At 43.5% G+C, this 20,822-nt stretch overlaps 2 protein-coding genes across 5 annotated transcripts; both read right to left on the bottom strand.

The window, feature by feature from the left end:
• Nucleotides 1–1,535: 1,535 nt before the first annotated feature.
• Nucleotides 1,536–11,092, bottom strand: LOC108920855 (graves disease carrier protein-like). Of its 3 annotated transcripts, none has more exons than XM_029247408.1 (9): nt 10,782–10,939; nt 9,944–10,036; nt 9,542–9,675; nt 7,927–7,990; nt 4,397–4,518; nt 4,184–4,250; nt 3,901–4,063; nt 2,515–2,583; nt 1,536–2,090 (listed from the first exon to the last, which is right to left on the bottom strand). In XM_029247408.1, the coding sequence occupies exons 1-9, from the start codon at nt 10,876–10,878 to the stop codon at nt 1,934–1,936; spliced, it is 966 nt and encodes a 321-aa protein (XP_029103241.1). In that variant the 5' UTR covers nt 10,879–10,939; the 3' UTR covers nt 1,536–1,933. The 3 variants fall into 3 exon arrangements, with proteins under 3 accessions (XP_029103241.1, XP_029103242.1, XP_029103243.1); XM_029247409.1 differs by having other exon boundaries at nt 3,901–4,006; XM_029247410.1 differs by lacking the exon at nt 1,536–2,090 and adding an exon at nt 11,076–11,092 and having other exon boundaries at nt 2,511–2,583.
• Nucleotides 11,093–13,834: 2,742 nt separating this feature from the next.
• LOC108921029 (graves disease carrier protein-like) lies at nt 13,835–20,739 on the bottom strand. 2 transcript variants are annotated; one of them, XM_018730232.2, is made up of 10 exons: nt 19,782–20,739; nt 17,025–17,184; nt 16,679–16,771; nt 16,117–16,250; nt 15,929–15,992; nt 15,688–15,809; nt 15,516–15,582; nt 14,937–15,099; nt 14,416–14,484; nt 13,835–13,991 (listed from the first exon to the last, which is right to left on the bottom strand). In XM_018730232.2, the coding sequence occupies exons 2-10, from the start codon at nt 17,119–17,121 to the stop codon at nt 13,835–13,837; spliced, it is 966 nt and encodes a 321-aa protein (XP_018585748.1). In that variant the 5' UTR covers nt 17,122–17,184; nt 19,782–20,739. The 2 variants fall into 2 exon arrangements, with proteins under 2 accessions (XP_018585748.1, XP_018585750.1); XM_018730234.2 differs by having other exon boundaries at nt 17,025–17,180.
• Between the last annotated feature and the right edge of the window lie 83 nt (nt 20,740–20,822).

Below are 20,822 nucleotides of genomic sequence, written 5' to 3'. Positions count from 1 at the left end.
AAAATGACAAAACAAAGAAAAAATTTTTTTTTAAAAAATTGTTAAATCTTGGAATTAGAATTGTAAAAAAGCCATTCAAGGTTTGCTTCATATTATCAAGGTTTTTCAGGGTAAAAGTGCAGAGTGGACACATTTCACTTGACTAAAGTGTATATAGTATTCGTGCGCAAACATTATTCACACAGATTCAGGCTCACATATGCCACGTTGAGGCTGCAGGCTGGAAGAACTTTCATATTTCAAAGGAGTTCATATGAAAACAACATTTTGCAATGAAAAATTCAGGTTAGTGTGTATTACATTGTGTATATGCAAAGCAAACAGAAGTGAAAGGATGTGCAGCAAAGTCATAAAAATTTAGGGCACTCGATCATTTAGTACCATTAGGTAAATATAGGGGCAGTAGGTGCCATAGTGGTTAGAACAGCCACCTCTGGACTTCCTCTCAAGTTCCAATCACACCTCCTGCTGTAGTACCCGTCAGCAAGGTACTTAACCCTAAATTGCTCCAGCAAAAGGTACCCAGGTGTATAAATGGGTAAATCATTGTATGTTGCTTTGGAAAAAGCACCATATAAAGGATAAATGCAAAATACTGTATATGTATCCCCATCTTCTCATTAATAAGATGCAAAGTATGGCTACGTAACACTTGTATGGAGGAAAAACCTCAGGAATTCATTGGTTTACATTAACTGGAAGAACCCAGAAGAAAGATTAAAATACTGTTCCTGGGAGAAAAAAAACTTAAAACCTGCCCTCTTGTGGAGAGTAAAAACACAACATTTATTGCCACACAATACAGGTAGACAGACAAGCGGTTGTTAACATTGGTTGGTTGGTTGGTTGGTATGAACCCCCAGTACCACTTCACTGGGTGTGAGACTGCTCTGTGATTGGCTCGCACCTTGTCCCAGGTGTACCCTGGCTGATGCCTCTGGGATAGCCTCTGGACCACTGCAGGCATGGCAATACGTAACAGCATTTAAAAAGAAGCAAATATTATTTTAGGAAAACAAAAGGGAGCAAATAATGTTTACATCATTATTATATTATAATCATAAATGTTCCATGCTTTGTGTAGCTAAACATCTGCTTTCCATTTCATATCACAAAAAACTAAGGTGAAGAGAAGAGGGGAATGACTTTTACAGATGAGTAAAGTTAGTGTGGCAGGCTCTGGGCTGACCACACTCAATTCCCAAGACTGGTATTTGCATGCGGCAACAACTTATTACTGAGACAATGAGCACCAGGCACAGCCAATTACTTTATACAACCTTGTTTTTTTTTTTTTCTTGAAATTGGAAGGATCTGGTATTAAAACCCCATACATGTACAATTTTGTTTTCTTATGTTCAGCTTTACATTCATGTTTATTTATTTAGTTGACACTTTTATCCAAAGCAACTTACAATGTTAAACTGCATACAATTATTTACCCATTTATACAGCTGGGTAATTTTACTGGAGCAATTTAGGGTAGGTACCTTGCTTAAAGGTGCTACCCTTGAAGGTTTTTAGTTAAATTATTTGCCCTCCTTTTGCTGTTGTCTTTTTTGTGCCCCTATTGCCTGTATTAAATTAATATGGGGGAAAGGAATAAGATGAGCTATAAGTCCACCCACTACCACTCCCTGGCCGGTCACTCCCTGATCATAGTGTGCCACAGTTTGATATCCAGCAATTTGTAGTGGGAAATTATTTGACTTCATACCACCAAAGTTCCTCCCAAACCTCCCAAATTTTTTACATCTCATTGAATTTCTTAGGAAGAATTTCAGGAAGTGTTTTCATGAAGCCCTCGTGTGAAAATATGAGGACAAGAGGCTTGTGTACATTTATGGCAATCCGCAGATTTAGCCTGAAGTCCAGACTAATCCACTGGGGGTGCGTCACAAACCAAACAGCAGCAACACAGACACTTTTGGTTTTAGTTGAGGTGGAGGACTTGCTTCATAAACTCATATGTGGTGAAGGCCACAGCTTGAGAGGGCACACAGCGGATGTAGTTCAAGGACAGGCCGCGGTAAAGTCCCTTCTTAACCCCATACTTGCTGTAGACATACTTCAGGGTCCTGGTCAGGGTACTGTTCATAATGTCCAAAAAAAATCAAATATAAGAGACTTCCTCATTTTCAACTCAGTACCTAGCAGCAAATCACTCTCAAATCCTATCCCATTCCACAGCATTTTTAAATTCTCACTATTATGGGCGTCACTTTTTGAACTGGTTGTAAAGAAATTCAACAGTAATGTTTACCTGTATTTCTCCTAGGAAAAAACATGTGCACCTTCGTAACCTTTTGAAATGTATTTCTCTGACTTGACTGGGACAAACTTTAGCTAATACAGACTGCAATGTTCATTTGTAAATGGCATCTGTAAGTGTCACAACGGTTATTTGTTCAGTTAGGTAAGGGCATGACCTTAGACTGCACTAGCTGCGCTTGGTGATGCCATATTAAGAACATAACAGCTCATGAAACCCCCAGTGCAGAGGCTGACACTTACAGACAATGCTCAGAGTCGGGCAGGACTGTCCCCAGCTGCATCCGTCGACGAGCCACGTCCAAAGGGTACCTGGACAGAGAGGGGTGAGAAAACATTGTTTTCAGAGTAGCTGAGTCACTGAAGGGAAAAGGAAATGAGCTCGAGAACCTGCAAAAATTACATTGTGTGTTGTGGGCTTGACTGTGTCACACAGTGGCTTTTCCTGTAATGTCAGCACTAATGCGAGGTAACAGAGAAAAGCATTGGTTACAATGAAAAACAAAATTGTGTATCGTCTGTTGTACTCACTTTTTTACTCTTCTACATGATTACTTACTACTCTTCATGATCTCATTCATTGTATTTTTTTTATTGTTTCTTTACCCAGTATTGTGAATTGTATGCTGTAGAGATCCAGAACACGGAATAACTTGATTATTTTCCATAGATTGGGAATAGAGGCTAAGAAGCCTTGATTAGCTTTTAAGAACATAGTGATGAGTAAGTTTCAGGCTGTGATAAAAGATGTAATGGGGACATGCTGGGGGGGCGAGCTGCAAGTACACAGGACACATGGGGGAGACACACAGGTGCATCAACATCAACACGACTGTATGTCCTTTTCAACTGTGTGCGTAGTGATGTGATGGAATGATATTCTGCAGAACAGTAATAACACATTTTTAAGTTTTACTGGGACTTATTGCTGAGATTTCAAAAATCCTGTGTGTCTGAAAAAGATTGGTTTCAAAATAGTCCTAAAATACATCAAGACTAGAGGAAGTGATGTGGAGAAAGAGGAATAAGTCTTACTTAAAAATATTGGTGTTTCTTTGTAGCAGAAATATATATATATATAAAAAAAACCAAATATTTAAGCATTTCTTTAAATATCAAGACAACTAAAACTGAAATGTTTTATTCCATCGAGCAGAATTGAGTGCTGAATTACCATCAACTGAAAGGGGAAAAATACATATGTTCCTGAACCACAAAAGGATCAACCGTTATTTTCACCAAAAATTGCTGCCTTACCTTTTAAAGACTGATGGAGTCTAATTCAAAACCAAGCCTAGAATGTCAGAACTTTTCTGGGCAATCCAGATCTCATAATATCTGTGTTCATTATGCAAGCCTGCAGTCTGATTTTAGTACCTTGACTTTGTCAAGTGTGCTTCTTCATAGGTGGATCACATGTTAACTGTACTTCATCATAAACATAATAATACAATTGCGGCGCTGTACTTTTGTCAGTGTTGTTCTGCAATTCTCACATTCCATGTCAACCTGGAAAAAGGCTAACAGTGACAGTGCAACCCAGTAGGATATGCGTGACTTAGTACGTCCAGTTAAAGTATGTGTCGCAACAGGATGGCAGAGTAGTGCCTTGTACACCGATACACTCACGATATGGTTTGTGCAATAGCTCCAGCCATGCCACCGCAAAGTAGGCTGACATGGGTCTTCAGCACCAGCACTTCTGGGTTGTCGGAGGACGGCCGGCCCAGGACCCCTGGAGCATGAGCAAGCGCCAGGCTTTTCAGTGTACCGTAAGTGAAAAAAGAGAAACCTAAAGAGCAAAGAATTAAGCAATCTTATTTTTATTGATATACTGACAAGATTAAAGATTTGTGGAATTGTGGATTTATTTATTTCCAAATGGAATAAACCGGCCACTGTGAGCTCTAACCTGCATATGGCGCCATGCCCATAATAGTGGGTACCAACCCTCTGTAGAAGCCCGACACGCCACCTTCCTTTACGTAGAAAAACAAGAAAACAAACAGTTTTATGACTCCTCATGGAGGGGCTTGGTACAGTTCGGCTCCATTAGGGTTGCCCTTCAAAGAAATTGTTGGCTGACCTTATGCAGCTTCAACAGGCCTTTGAGTGGAAGGCTTACTTTCTTGTAGATGGTCTGGAAGGCATTGAAAATGCCCGTGTATCGGTGCTCCCCCTTCACCTGGAAGGCCAGACGGACACGGACGACATCCAGGGGGTACGTGCAAATCACAGCTGTTATTCCTAATGGAGAAAGTGCAACGATGGGGCAGAGGAGTCATAACCAAAATCACGGAGTGGACTTTGTAGTCGTTTCTTCTGACCTTCGGCCATATGTCTTGGACACTCGGGTGAAGAGAGGGGCTGAGCTGTCAACTGATCACCACCTGGTGGTGAGTTGGATTCGATGGCAGGGGAAAAAGCTGGACAGACCTGGCAGGCCCAAACGCATAGTGAGGGTCTGTTGGGAACGTTTGGCGGAGGCCCCTGTCAGAGAGGTCTTCAACTCCCACCTCCGACAGAGCTTCAACCAGGTCCCGAGGGAGGTGGGGGACATTCAGTCTGAATGGACTATGTTCCGCGCCTCCATTGTCGGGGCGGCGGTTCGGAGCTGCGGCCATAAGGTCTCCGGCGCCTGTTGCGGCGGCAATCCCCGAATACGGTGGTGGACACCGGAAGTAAGGGATGCCGTCAAGCTGAAGAAGGAGTTCTATCGGGCCTGGCTGGCTCATGGGACTCCTGAAGCAGCTGACAGGTACCGACGGGCCAAACGGAGCGCGCCTCTGGCAGTCGCCGCGGCAAAAACTCGGGCTTGGGAGGAGTTCGGTGAGGCCATGGAGGAAGACTTTCGGTCGGCCTCAAAGAGATTCTGGCAAACCGTCCGGCGACTCAGATGGAGGAAGCGGTGTTCCACGAACACTGTTTACAGTGGAAGTGGTGCGCTGCTGACCTCAGCTGAGGATGTTCTCGGGCGGTGGAAGGAGTACTTTGAGGATCTCCTCAATCCCTCCGACACGCCTTCCGTAGGGGAAGCTGAGGCTGGGGACTCGGAGGGGGACTCGTCCATTACCCTGGCTGAAGTTGCTGAGGTAGTCAAAAAACTCCTCGGTGGCAAGGCTCCGGGGGTGGATGAGATCCGCCCCGAGTTTCTCAAGTCTCTGGATGTTGTGGGGCTGTCTTGGCTGACACGCCTCTGCAGCATCGCGTGGAGTTCGGGAACGGTGCCTCTGGACTGGCAGACCGGGGTGGTGGTCCCTCTTTTTAAGAAGGGGGACCGGAGATTGTGTTCCAACTACAGGGGGATCACACTCCTTAGCCTCCCTGGGAAAGTCTATGCCGGGGTACTGGAAAGGAGAATCCGACCGATAGTCGAACCTCGGATTCAGGAGGAGCAATGCGGTTTTCGCCCTGGCCGTGGAACACTGGACCAGCTCTATACCCTCACTAGGGTGCTGGAGGGTTCGTGGGAGTTTGCCCAACCAGTCCATATGTGTTTTGTGGACCTGGAGAAGGCATTCGACTGTGTCCCTCGTGGCATCCTGTGGGGGGTACTTCGGGATTATGGGGTTCGGGGCTCGTTGCTACGGGCTGTTCGTTCCCTGTATGACCGGAGTAGGAGCTTGGTTCGCATTGCCGGCAGTAAGTCAGACCTGTTCCCGGTGCATGTTGGACTCTGCCAGGGCTGCCCTTTGTCACCGATTCTGTTCATTATCTTCATGGACAGAATTTCTAGGCGCAGTCAGGGAACGGAGGGTGTCTGTTTTGGTGGCCACGAGATCTCGTTTCTGCTTTTTGCGGACGATGTGGTCCTGTTGGCTTCATCAAGTCAAGACTTGCAGCGTGCACTGGGGAGGTTTGCAGCCGAGTGCGAAGCGGCGGGGATGAGAATCAGCACCTCCAAATCCGAGGCCATGGTTCTCAGTCGGAAAAAGGTGGATTGCCCCCTCCGGGTTAGGGGGGAGGTGCTCCCTCAAGTGGAGGAGTTTAAGTATCTCGGGGTCTTGTTCACGAGTGAGGGAAAAATGGAGCGGCAGGTCGACAGACGGATCGGTGCGGCGTCCGCAGTAATGCGGTCATTGTACCGGTCTGTTGTGGTGAAGAGGGAGCTGAGTCGTAAGGCGAAGCTCTCAATTTACCGGTCGATCTATGTTCCTACCCTCACCTATGGTCATGAACTCTGGATCATGACCGAAAGAATGAGATCGCGGATACAAGCGGCAGAAATGAGTTTCCTCCGCAGAGTGGCTGGGCGCACCCTTAGGGATAGGGTGAGGAGCTCAGTCACCCGGGAGGAGCTCGGAGTAGAGCCGCTGCTCCTCCGCATCGAGAGGAGCCAGTTGAGGTGGCTCGGGCATCTGTTCCGGATGCCTCCTGGACGCCTCCCTGGGGAGGTGTTCCGGGCTTGTCCCACTGGGAGGAGGCCTCGGGGCAGACCCAGGACACGTTGGAGAGACTATGTCTCCCGGCTGGCCTGGGAACGCCTTGGGGTTCCCCCAGAGGAACTGGAGGAGGTGTGCGGGGAGAGGGAAGTCTGGAGGACTCTGCTCGGACTGCTGCCCCCGCGACCCGGCCCCGGATAAAGCGGAGGAAGATGGATGGATGGATGGATGGATGGATGGATTCATGTATGAACTGTAGGAAACATGAAGAGCTGGAAGCTGAAGCTGAGAGCTGATTGAGGTTGTAATGGATTCCTGTTCTATTTTACTGTGTTTTACTGATATCAGCTGTCAATGTAAACAGAGGTCATGGTTGTTGTGCTGCCAACAGAAATTTTAGAAAAAAGATAAAGGACCATGTGATCCATCGATAGAGATGGTCATTTGAGTCCTCTCCTCTTTCATATAATGTCTGATAACCTTTCTGTTAGTGACAGCCTGACTTCATTTCTTTAATGAAATACATTAGCTGGGTGGGAGAATAACTAAACATGTGCTGTCTTCCCCTTAAAAGAAGTCCAAATAATTCTCCAACATTCCCTGATATCAGTGATGAGCAGCCAGTGCTCAAGAGTTGGCACAATGTGTTATTTTTGCAATGATTGTGATTTGTGAATGTGATTCTTTCATTTATGCCATTCTGGCATGATTAGAAATTCCACTCACATTGTTGTGGGAGTGTAGCTGAAACATTGTCTGAGATCTTAGAAATATATATGCATAAGTGTCCTCTGTTTTATACTGAATGAAAATGAGAGTTTTAATATTCTCTGAGGATCTGAAACAGACTCTTGTTAGTAAGACTCCCAGTGGCATAAAAGACTTCCATAGCTCTGGATGGGTTCTTCTTTAGCCTCTCTGTTGGTTTGGCTTTCTGACTTCTGTATTATTTTCAAGAAACATAAAGAAATGTAAAAGTTTCTACATTTAAAAAAAATACAATAAATAAGTAGGGTTAGGGTTAAGTTAAATAATTTTAAAGTAAATATATGAGTACACAAAATTCTAGAAAAATGAATGTATCTTGAGGGGGTTCAGTGGCGGAGCGGGCTTGGTTGGGTCCTCCTTTACGCCTTGTGTTGCCCGGTTAGGCTCTGCGACCCCACTTGGAACAAGTAGCTTTAGCCAGTGTGTGTGCATGTGTGAATGTATCTTCCAAAATCCATAACTGAACCAGTCATAAGGAGCAGGTGTTCAACTATAGGTACTTTACCTGCCATAGATCCAGCCATAAGCCGATGGATGTGTTCAGATATTCCCAGCTGCTGGCTCAGAAGCTAATGAGAAGAATTACAAGCCAACCTTTTCCAACATACACCAGTAAACGGAGATGGGAAAAGCAGTCAAAAACAATAACCAAGTAAAAGTTCTTGTCCAAAAATGTATTAAAGTAAAAAAAAAAATGTATCAGGTCAAAAAAACTACTGAAATATTAAGTTCCTTTGATTTAAATGAGGCATTTTAGAATTTGACCGGGGCCTGACCGGGGCCTGGCCGGGGCCTGCTGTGTGGTGGGTCTGCGGTTTGAGTCTTGCTTGGGGTGCCTTGCAATGGACTGGCGTCCTGTCCGGGGTGTGTCCCCTCCAGCCTTTGCCCTCTGTTGCCGGGTTAGGCTCCGGTTTGCCGCGACCCCACTCAGGACAAGCGGTTGTAGACATTGTGTGTGTGCTGGAGCAATTCAGGGTAGTCAGGAGTAGGATTCAAATGCATGCCCCTTGGTTGCAGGGCTCCAGTAACTCTACACACTGCCTTCAAATTACTTGTTTAGATGATAACTTTATCCGAAGCAATTTTTAGATGTTAACCCATTTACAGCAGAAAGGCAACGGATCAAGTAGGACATCAAATAGACAGGAGTAAGCGTTGGTTTGAATACAAGTTGTATCGTTAGTTGTCTGATTATCTATTTATGTGATATTCATTACAAATTCTGACACTGATTGATAGGATTGCTCTCGTTGGGAAGCATGAAGAGTCTATAAACTTTAGTGATTAATGAACAGCTAGCAGGATATTGGTAGAGCAACAACTTGCTGGTTTTTAAAGTGGGTACTGAGCTCATAGCGGGGTCTCATCCAATGGGACATCACTACAATGGCTTATGAAAATATATACAGTTTTTTACACAAGGGGTTAATTATTCAGTACAATGGCACTTTTTGCTGGTAACCCTGGTAACATGGCAATTTTATGTCTCCGGGTGTTTTACTGCTTTTTTTGGCCTCACTGCAGAGTAAAAAACGGAATGATAGTCAGCAATGGTTACTCAAGTTGAGAAAAATCATTTGATTATAGTTAGTTGGGGTTTATATATACACACACACATTTGCGGAAGCCGCTTGTCCGTAAGTGGGGTCGCGGCGAGCCGGAGCCTAACCTGGCAACACACGGCGTAAGGCCAGAGGGGGAGGGGACACACCCAGGACGGGATGCCAGCCCATCACAAGGCACACCAAGCGGGACTCAAACCCCAGACCCACCAGAGAGCGGGACCAGGCCAGGCCTGCCGTGTCATCGTGCCCCCCATAAAATTGAAATATTAAATGTGAAAAATAAATGAGAAAAAGGTTGAAAAAATGTAATGAGGTAAAAGTTAATTTATTCTTTGAAATGTGCTCTAGCAAAAGTAAAAAAAAAATTACTGAGTCCAAAAACTACTGTGAAAAGAAATTTAAGAATTTATTTAAGTACACATACAGTACATGGAGTAAAAGTAACTCATCAGTACCCAGTTTTGCCAGCAATCTAGCCACATAGTAGAGGTCAATGAAATATTTAAAATTCAACGCTTTACGTTCAACTCCAGTTACAATGTTATTATCGTTTACCTTTTTGTAGTTCTCAAATGCTGTGAACTGGATGGCTCCGTAGGGAAATATTCTCACCATCATGGCGCCGTTTCCTTTGTACAAGCTGAAGAATCCCTCTTTCCTTGGCACGGTACGTAAGGCAGCCAGCACACCTGTCGCCAGTGAGGAGGAATCCACTATCATGGGGTTCAACGGCCGCTTATTTCTGTTCTGTCCAGACCTAACATGTTTACTTTACATAACAAATGTCATACGTGAACTTGTATTTAATACAACTTTCACTGGTGGCTTATCATTTAATTTTGTGCAGACCTAAATAAGTAATAAAACATGGCTTTGTGCAGAAATTCCAAAATACAGAAAACTTAATCAATTTGTACGTGTGCCTTTGACCTCAGGAGAAGAAGAAGGTTTACACACCCAGATGTTTATAGTGGGGATTCTGTGCTTGAAGTAAAATCTTCACGCGGTCAAGTGGCGCAATGCTGGTTTTGGCACAACATCCTGCAACACCTATTATTTCAACAAAGAAAATGTTTTAGAAACAAACACTTGTTCCATCAAACTGGTTTATTTAAACTAAAGCCACATTACATTTAGCTTATGCTTTTCTGTAAAGCAGCACCTTGCTCAAGGCTCCTACAGCCAGAGGTGGGGATCAAACCTGCAACCTTTGGATCTAAAGGCAGTAACTTTAACTACTACGCCACCAACTGTCGAGAACTGGTAGCATAGTGGTTATATAGTGGTTTATATTATTATAAACTGAAAATATATTTCAAGACTGAATTCTCATGTTTCTTTACCCAAAATGTCAAATCCCGTATGTGTCGAATCAATATATAATTCAACACTTTTACAGGAGTGCCAACTTATTTTCTGCTCATTTTTGGTAAATGTTTGTGACCACCTGCAGAATTTTGATACTGAGCGGGAAAAAGAAAAACCTCTTCCAGCCTGCTGAGTTCCAGCTTTGTTGACACACAGTTTTTGATTTTACTGCCTTCTTCACCTAGCTATAACCGTATGATTTGGTTAGCACTGCGACTCATTCATTAATGCAACATAATTTGAAAAAGTTTAAGCCTTAATTTGAAAGAGTAAACAGCCAGGACAACACTAAATGTAGCGTTTTTATTTTTTCCACTGTCCATCTGCAGCCAATATTCATTTTCCATAACACGGATATTATTAAACATTACAACCATTCCCGTAGTTCATGTGGGTTATTGTTTATGATGGACAAACACGATCTCACCCCCAGCGACGAAGGACCGGAGCCAATAGTAGTCTCTCTGCCTTGGGTTGGTTGTCTGAGTTCGCCCACTTGCTGAGACGGAGGCTTCCCTTACCATCTTGTCCCAGTTCAGTGTTCAACACTTCCATACCTTTGATGCATCTAAAACAGAATCCTGTCTGAATAAAGACAAATATAGATAAACATAACCAATACAGGTCAGCAGAACAGATGTATAAGCCCTACAGTCCAGGTCAAAAATCTGTGCGCTCAGGGCCTCGTGTTTTAGTTGACCCATAACTGGGAGAGCTTTACCTGACATAAGTGGAACCAACCCTTCATATGACATGACCACTAGAAAATTCTTTATCTGCATTGCTGTTGTTGTTGTTGTCATGGAAGCGGCCAGAACATTCTTTGTATCCCAAATAGCTGCAGTTGTCATGGGCCCCCCTAGAAGGTTCTATGGCTGCCATTTGTTCATCAGACTCATTGCGAAATATAATGTTTATCGACTTCCAGGTTCATCGAGTACTTTGTCTGGCAGGTGCAGCCGATGTTAACAGGCCGGTTCCAGATACCAGATTATGGGTAAGTGTGTAAATCCATCAGCTTCTAAGTGTTTTTATTTAAGTGTAAATTTTTGTAAAAACATCCGTACTCCAGTATGAGTTGCACGTGTTTTGTTCTAAGTCTAAATGATGACACCAACACTGATTTGTTTTTTACAAGCAGTGTTAATGAGTGAAATCCTGCCACCTCTGCCCCCCCAGCTGTCATCTTGCAGAGTTTTGATGGTCTGTCAAAAACGCTACTCAGTCTGGGGCTCTCAGTATCTGCTCCCTGCAAAGGAATATTCATTTACAGGGAAGTTTCTCAGGGACTTTAGCTTATGAATTGTGCTTTTAGAACTAATGATTCTTATTTTTACCATGATCAAGTTTCAGACAATGAAAAACTTGTAGATACCTGTAAATGACAGGGACACTGTGTGCTACCTTCTCTCACCCCTTGTTGCTGTTTACTGTGTTTATTTCACTATAAACGCTCCCTCATTACGTCCTTGCTTAATACTTAACACAGAACATGAAGGAAAAGAGTGTCAAACTCACAAGGTTTGGTTCAAATGAAACAGTTTCTTCAACTGGTCTAAAAGGTAAAAGCACAGTTTATAAGTGAATGTTCGTTTATTCCATTTTCCAACCTTTGCAACAAAGCCCCGATGAGTGGGTTCATTTTTAAACTCCCACTATTACTTTGTGAGTAATCGTACTATCAGATGTACATGCCAGCCATGCCAGCATGTAATTTTTTCATTAAGACACTTAATTGCACCAATCATGCATAACTGCTTTAATTTGTACATGTTTAATAATTGCCATTTCATTTCACAGTCTATGCTGACCTTTGGCTAAAGAGCCTGAGCATGACCCACTTAGCCTTCAGCAGCATTCAACTCCTACATGGTATCATTCCAGGTGCAATACTGGTTCCTTTTAATTGGATCATTTCATTTTCTGTTAGAATTTGTTCAGATGTTTGGTGGTTTTACAGGGGATGACAGTTGCAGAAAGCAACTAATCCCAAAGCATTTAGCAGTTTGCCCATTTTACATTCATAGCGACAAATGATATGGTGCACCGTGGAAGCGACATGTCAGTTAACATTCTGTACATGTCAACACCATTGTCCACCAAAAGGCACAAAACATAAACATTTCACAATAAGCACAGTAGGCTGTACTTCTAACAGTAGATGTATCATAATGGTAAGACACTTGAACAATATAAGGTTATGTATTATACATGTGACAGTGACCATGCTCATAAACTCATCATTCAGTCAGCTGAGATACAATTTAGAAGTAGTTTATTTGCAAAAGTATAGATGTCACTCATCTATGACACTCAAGTAAACAATAAATTAATAGTGGACTCAGTAGCAGACAAAGTACCCACATGTTCATGTGACAGACAGTGTCTAAAAGCACAGTGAAGATGCTCTGGGACTCGTGTGCCGCCAAGCCCAGGAGATCCCAAATCCAAACAGCGTGGACCAGAGTGAACACTGGATTTCATTCATCTGCCCTCTTACTTACTCACACTTGTCCATGAGTTTTGATTGAATGTATGGCATTATTCAAATTATAGTAAAATAGATGCACTCTCTGAACTTTTTATGTTAAATCTTTTACCGGTGCATTTCTGCTTATGTTATTTCCTTTAGGGTCCCTTAAAGAAACGAACACTTCATAAAGTTTTTCAATCACTCGGCGTTGAACAGTACATGACTGTTAAGAAAAAAATTAAGCGCTGATTCATTGAAATTATTTTTGGATATGAAAATATTTAGAGAGCTATGCTTATGATGCAGAAATTCCTTGATACACACTTAATGTGATTTCACAACTGCTCACCTGCTGAATTCATTTGAGAGTAAATTTGAACTGTGCAATGCATTCAATCGAGATCTAAACGATGGCTGAAAAATTTGGAGCTGAGATGGAACAAAAACCAGATTATTTTCATTCTGGGAAACCTGAATGAGAGTCCTCCTGGCACAGACTCATTTCAGAGGACTACAGCGAGGTACCAGAACACAGAGGGTATCTCTGAATAACCATATAATTCAGTCACTCCCAATGTTTAACAATAAATAATAGCATAAACAAGTGAATATTACTTTAGAAAATGAAAGGGAGCAAATAATTACAATTCCTTGTATGGCTAAAACTGTGCTCCTCCATCTATGATGGAAGATTAAAGTGGACAGGAAAGAGGAATCTCTCTTTTACAAATTGCTTAAATTAGATATCTAACAACTGATTGTGGCAGATGATTTGATTTTGAACCTTCAAATGTTTCACATCAGACTGAATTTCTTAGAACAATTTCAGGAAGGGTTTTCATGAAGCCCTCACTGAAAGTTCATTAGAATCCTGTACTATGTGTGAAAATATGAGAACAGGAGACTTGTGTACATTTATGGCAATCTGCAGATTTAGCCTGAAGTCCAGACTAATCCACTGGGGGTGCGTCACAAACCAAACAGCAGCAACACAGACACCTTTGGTTTTAGTTGAGGTGGAGGACTTGCTTCATAAACTCATATGTGGTGAAGGCCACAGCTTGAGAGGGCACACAGCGGATGTAGTTCAAGGACAGGCCGCGGTAAAGTCCCTTCTTAACCCCATACTTGCTGTAGACATACTTCAGGGTCCTGGTCAGGGTACTGTTCATAATGTCCAAAAAAAATCAAATACAAGAGACTTCCTCATTTTCAACTCAGTACCTAGCAGCAAATCACTCTCAAATCCTATCCCATTCCACAGCATTTTTAAATTCTCACTATTATGGGCGTCACTTTTTGAACTGGTTGTAAAGAAATTCAACAGTAATGTTTACCTGTATTTCTCCTAGGAAAAAACATGTGCACCTTCGTAACCTTTTGAAATGTATTTCTCTGACTTGACTGGGACAAACTTTAGCTAATACAGACTGCAATGTTCATTTGTAAATGGCATCTGTAAGTGTCACAACGGTTATTTGTTCAGTTAGGTAAGGGCATGACCTTAGACTGCACTAGCTGCGCTTGGTGATGCCATATTAAGAACATAACAGCTCATGAAACCCCCAGTGCAGAGGCTGACACTTACAGACAATGCTCAGAGTCGGGCAGGACTGTCCCCAGCTGCATCCGTCGACGAGCCACGTCCAAAGGGTACCTGGACAGTGAGTAGTCGGAGAACATTTATTTCAAAGCTCACATTACAATGTATCTGTATAGTTATTATTATTACAGTACACACATTGCACTCTCGCTGCACCTTCAGCTATTATCTCTGCTGTTCTGTCAGTGGATGGCTTCTATGAATGTGATCTTGAACATAGATTAATCTTGCAATTGTTTGCATAATTTTGCAATTCATTTTGTCAACTTGATCTCATCAGTTCTGATTCTTCACAACCTCATCTTGTGTTGACTGTATTTCATGTTAGGTGCCATCCAAAGATTGCTGCCTGTAGTCTTGTAAGCATCATTGTACATATTGTATTGTATTGTCTGGACAATGAATGTTACGGGTGTCAAGAAAACATAACAACAGAAACAAGTTGCATTGTGTGTTGCAAGAGCAGAAAGTTAGCAGAGCAGCATCCGATGAACCAATACACTCACGATATGGTTTGTGCAATAGCTCCAGCCATGCCACCGCAAAGTAGGCTGACGTGGGTCTTCAGCACCAGCACCTCTGGGTTGTCAGAGGACGGCCGGCCCAGCAGCTCTGGGGCATGAGCCAGGCCTAGGCTCTTCAGTGTGCCGTAGGTGAAGAAGGAGAAGCCTGAAAAGCAGGGAGGTGAGCGATGTGCATCGGTGAGAAAATGACTAAAAGAGCAGTCTGTATGACTCAGTTCATTTAGAGATATAGTCTGTGCTGAAAATAAATTATTTTAAACAATGAAGCTCATACTTTCGAAATAATGAACTGTGGGCTTTTTTAACCAGATGTTTTTTTCCCCAAATACTTTGTGGATTGATTTCCTTCTGTTTATTCCCAAATTAAAGAAACAGCTCACTATGTGTGACCTCTGATTTGCAAATGGTGCCATGTCCATAATAGCAGGCAGCAATCATTTTAAGTGCTTAAAGCACATATCTTTTTAAAAAATATGGACGAGCTATTGGCTTTGAGGAACATTGTTTTCCTATCCAAATGAACAAACTGGAAGAAACAGCCCACTGTATGCGATCTCTGACCTGCATATGGCGCCATGCCGATAATAGTGGGTAACAGCCCTCTGTAGAAGCCAGACACGCCCCCTTCCTTCACATAGAAAACACAAGAAACAAAGAGTGCTGTGGCTGCTTGTAGAGGTGCTCGCTGGCCCACACGACGTGGCATAAACAGGCCTATGAGTGGAAGGCTTACTTTCTTGTAGATGGTCTGGAAGGCATTGAAAATGCCCGTGTATCGGTGCTCCCCCTTCACCTGGAAGGCCAGACGGACACGGACGACATCCAGGGGGTACGTGCAAATCACAGCTGTTATTCCTAAAGGAGAAAGTGCAACGACGGGGCAGAGGAGTCATAACCAAAATCACGGAGTGGATTCATGTATGAACTGTAGGCAAAATAAACGATAAATAAGCTAATTAAAGGTACTACTTTACCCGCCATAGATCCAGCCATAAGACGATGGATGTGCCCTGATATTCCCAGTCGTTTGCTTAGCAGCTGGTGAGAAGAATCGGAAGCCACACATTTTCAATATATGCTAGCAAATAATCCAAAGACGTAGTTGACGCAAATCAAACCTTTTAAAATTCAACACTCCAGTCACAATGCTGTCTTGACTCACTTTTTTGTAGTTGTCGAAGGCCATGAACTGGATGGCGCCGTAGGGAAATATTCTCACCATCATGGCGCCGTTTCCTTTGTACAAGCTGAAGAATCCCTCCTTCCTTGGCACGGTGCGTAAGGCAGCCAGCACACCTGTCGCCAGTGAGGAGGAATCCACTATCATGGGGTTCAACGGCCGCTTATTTCTGTTCTGTCCAGACCTAACATGTTTACTTTACATAACAAATGTCATACGTGAACTTGTATTTTTGAACACAAATTCCTGAGCACATCCACAGGTACGGTAAGGTCTGCAGACGAGGCACACGACCATTACTACAGCAGCTTGTACGTGATACTTGTCTACAGTTCCTCCCTGGAGCTCATCTACTTCTGCCCAAGGTATGGGGGACTAAAGATGTTTTCTCAAAATCTTGACACATACAGTTGTTTGTAAATCACCTTTTTTAAAAATCAGCTTAAAGAAGTTTTCACAAATTAATATGTCTGTTGTAGAAATTCCAAGACACAGAAACTTTAACCACTTTAAGTTCTTTGACCTCAGGAGAAGGTTTACACACCCAGATGTTTATAGTGGGGATTCTGTGCTTGAAGTAAAATCTTCACGCGGTCAAGTGGCGCAATGCTGGTTTTGGCACAACATCCTGCAACACCTATTGATTCAAAAAAGACATCAGTAAATGTGTCAAACTCAACACCTGTTTTTAAGAGCTTTCAGTCTGACTTCTTTTTCATTCTCTGTCAGACCGTAACCTATTGAAAAAAGGAAAAAAAAAACCTCAAAAGTGGTATTTTCATTTTTCCTCCACTGTATTCATGCAGCTATGATTTATTTAAATATTAAACATGAGAACCACTGCCATAATTCAAGTGGGTTTGGTCTGCGATGGACAAACATGGTCTCACCCCCAGCGATGAAGGACCGGAGCCAATAGTAGTCTCTTTGCCTTGGGTTGGTCATCTGAGTTCGCCCACTTGCTGAGATGGAGGCTTCTGTCACCATTTCGTCTCAGTTCAGCGTTCAGACACTTCCATATCGCGGATGCCTCTAAAAGCAGAATCCTGTCTGAACAGACATAAACACAATCAACTGACCAACAGCGCATTTCAAAAGTCTGCAGAGTCCCATCGAACACAGAAATTTTGTCAATATGAGGGCTGAAATAAAGAAAAATGAAGCCCGACTATTTTTCACCCCATCACGATTGCAGTCCCATCACGTGTAATAGTCTTCTGATGTTCCTTCTCCTTTTAAAGACTCACCACCTTACTCTTTGAACCTGTCCCACACCTTCTGCTACTGTTCCCATATTACTGCAAAGTGCTCCTTACTCGTTAATGTTTGACTAACCTTTAAACTTAATTATTCTCTTGTTCACAACTATTTCTTGTGATCAGTCCACCTTTACAACTTTTACTTATTTTCAATCCTTGCTTCATCTTCCTGGGTAGCATCATGGTGCCATTAAGGATCCAGCATATGGGCCAACTGGGAACCTGGCAGCGACTGGTGTTGTTGGGCGGCCCTACAGTTTATTTTTCTCCCAGTTCCTTGGTGTAGCAGTTTTTTTTTTTTTAGTTCTCCTTCCTTCACTGGCCACATAGTCTATCAAAATGTCACTATCTAGCGACTGCTTGGTGAATTTAATATGCTGTGTCACTTGACAAGAACACCAACATCTTTGGGACCCATAACAAGTGAAAATGTATTTGGGGAGGTGACACAGATACGATACATGTACGGTATAGGTCAAAAATCCGACGACAAATTGCTCTAGGCAAAACTGCCATGAAGAGCTTGGATAAAATTCTCAAGTACAGGGATGTGACTCTGCACACAAAAGCCCAACTGGTTCAAGCCATGGTCTTCTCAGTCACGTCATATGGGTGCGAGGGTTGGACAGCGAAGAAGATGGACAGGAAGGAAACTGACTCCTTTGAACTATGGTGCTGGTGAAGAATCCTGCGTTTACCCTGGATGGCCCAGAAAACAAATGCGTGGGTTTGCAGCAGATCAAACCAAAGACGTCACTGGAAGCTCGGACGACATGGCTTCGACTCTCTTACTTTGGACACATCACGGATAGAAGAGTCAATGGAAAAGGACATCATGCTGGGTAAAGTGGAAAGTGAACGTAAAAAGGAAGGCCAGCTGTCCATCCAGGTGGATCGACACAATCACCACAGCCACGGATGCCCCACTTTCAAGTCTTAGCTGGTTGGTTGAAGAGCAGTTGCTTTTCAGGACAACTATCCATAGAGTCACCATGACTCGACGTACCTAACAACAGCATAGGTCAAAAATGATTCTTCAGATTGGTGGACCCACAACTGTAAAGTTCACTTAACAAAGATGCTGATGAGTTGATGCTGAGTGCTGATCGACTACACAGAGCAGCATTATGATGTCCTAATGTCTTCCACTTGTGCGTCCATTATCGAAGTGAATTAGTTCATCTTAGTTTAATAATAACTAACAGAAAACCTTCAAAAGCAATTTCAAAGGACCTTGATCATACATAGACTTTTAAAACTCTTATGTACATACATGCGACACAAAATACCTGGGCAGTTAGAATCATCAATAAACCCCTTTTCCCCAATACACTAAAGTATAGGAGGTTGAACAAAACGTGCCGTGTACAATCTACTGTATGTATAAAAATACTTAGATAGTGGGAATATTCTCTGGTTTGTCTCATTCATCCTTTTATTTGAAATCCAAATTTATTGAGCATACAGCTGTAACTGGCTAAACAGTATATAATGAAACCACTTTCAATGCAACATTTCTAACAGTTGTCAACTCCGTCCTTCACTGGACCGCAGCCCTTCAGGAGACGAGTCCCTGTGTGTTTGATCCCTCCGTGATGTGAAGGAAGACATGGGAGCAAAAAAGACAAAGACAGCGGAGCAAAAGGACATAGCTGACATCTTCGGTACGATCATTAACACCACACAGGGTTGTGCGGAAACGTCACCTCTCACCAGACAGGTTGAAGGGAGGATCTAAGGAAGGAACCGGTGACCTTGGCAACAATTTTTGTAAAGAACTTCACCAACTTTATCTGACGCATTTCTCCAAAGCCACTTACAGTTATTTACCCATTTCTACAGCACGGTTACCTTACTGGAGCAATTTAGGGTAAGTACCTTGCTCAAGGGTACTGCAGCTGGGGGTGGGATTCGAACCTGTGACCTTTGGCTCCAAAGACAGCAGCTCTGGACTAGGGTACCAGCTGTCCCATTATTGAGGTAGTCAACATCCTTGAGTTATTTTATTAAAGTATTATCGCAGGTCTGGACATGATGAGAAAGGTGAGGGCAGGTACCGCGGCCCTCGCCGTGCACGCGCCCGCACAAGCAGGACCGCGCCGGCGCACAGCGCACCGGTGGAAGGAGCCGGGACCCCAGCTGGACAGACAGAGCGCGAGCTCGGAAATCGTGGCGCGTGCCCTCACATCGCTTCAAACAGTGTTTTACGCCAGCGGTGACGGGAGCGACGCTAAATGTTCAGAGAGTGGGCTCATCATCGTCAATAAATCATGTACTAGTCGGATTCTCATCTCGTCTGTCTTATCGCAAAGGTCGGGTCAAGGGGACACTTAAAAAAGTTACCGCGAAGAAGGTCAAGTGCCGACGGGTGTGTGTGTCGCAACGTACCGTTTGCGTTTCTGTTCTGAGTTCTCTCTCTATCCTCCACTGCAGCACTTACTGTCTGCCCAAATCAGGCTGATCCCCGAAAAGCTCATCCGCAAACGCCGATCACTCCACTAATGTAAGGCATTAGCAACGAGTGTCCGGTCGCGCGGTCAACTAACGTCTCCCGACCACGTTCCGTGAAACGACATCTGTACGAGTGGCTAGCGCGCGTGGAACTCCACTGTCCAGTAGCGTGCTATGATTTCGCATCGCAGTTGCAAACTAACTGCGCAGTTCCCCCCCAGATCTCCACTTCTACGGGATGGACTGATGGTTGGTGAAGAACATGGCATTGAGCAATCCGGCCACTGTTCAAGGCGGTGGCGATGCAGTTACTCCGCAATTGTGATGTACCCTGAAACGCAGCGAGAAACCTTTCCCCCTTTCCGGAAGGAATACTCACGTTTTCTCAGTTACCATCCGCTGGGATAAAATTGATGCGGGTTACAAAATCTTTTAAACACTGCTACATATAATAAAGAAAATTTGAAAAATCAGAAATAAAAAGTAATTCTGAGTTCCATCTACTTGTGTAAGCGATCTTTCGAACGCCCACGATGATGAGGAAATGACTGAATGAATGGCTTAGACGTCATAGCAACTGTAGAAGAGGAGCTACCGATCAGTACCACTATGTCTACAGCTTGGACACACTGGTTCCGAACAAAACGCTCCACTTATTCATTAAGCACGCGGCCATCCTAGTAATAACGTCGGTCAGGGCAAGTAGTAAATCTGAAACGACGCTGTAGTATGAAGAATAATGACTCGTGCTTTATAACTTTAAAACTGGGAGCAGCACATTGCTGACACTTATCTTGCAGAAGGCTAATCGTTGCCACCGCGCTCCCCAACTGCATAACTTTGCTTTTTCCACCTGGAGCTTAAATGTCATGACACGTCCAAACGAAGTTTCGTTCTGCGCAGCAACTGCGTGCCTCCCAAGCCCGGGAACATCCGATTGGTCACATTCGTCGCCTCGCGCTTCCGCGCGTCGGTCAG

This window comes from Scleropages formosus, chromosome 21 (genome assembly GCF_900964775.1).
Source record: "Scleropages formosus chromosome 21, fSclFor1.1, whole genome shotgun sequence".
In the NCBI taxonomy this organism is placed as follows: domain Eukaryota; kingdom Metazoa; phylum Chordata; class Actinopteri; order Osteoglossiformes; family Osteoglossidae; genus Scleropages; species Scleropages formosus.
Note: the sequence above shows the minus strand (reverse complement) of the source record. Positions and strands in the feature narration are given on the sequence as shown.

Excerpts from the sequence above, each read along its gene's own strand:
- LOC108921029 (XM_018730232.2), bottom strand. The coding sequence starts at position 17,121 with ATGGTGACAGAAGCCTCCATCTCAGCAAGTGGGCGAACTCAGATGACC. Across the intron at positions 15,810-15,928 it reads TATGGCTGGATCTATGGCGG|GAATAACAGCTGTGATTTGC; the intron begins GTAAAGTAGTAC and ends TTTCTCCTTTAG. Across the intron at positions 13,992-14,415 it reads CCCGACTCTGAGCATTGTCT|TACCCTGACCAGGACCCTGA; the intron begins GTAAGTGTCAGC and ends CATTATGAACAG.
- LOC108920855 (XM_029247408.1), bottom strand. The coding sequence starts at position 10,878 with ATGGTAAGGGAAGCCTCCGTCTCAGCAAGTGGGCGAACTCAGACAACC. Across the intron at positions 4,251-4,396 it reads TCCAGACCATCTACAAGAAA|GAAGGTGGCGTGTCGGGCTT; the intron begins GTAAGCCTTCCA and ends TTCTACGTAAAG. Across the intron at positions 2,584-3,900 it reads GCTATTGCACAAACCATATC|GTACCCTTTGGACGTGGCTC; the intron begins GTGAGTGTATCG and ends CTCTCTGTCCAG.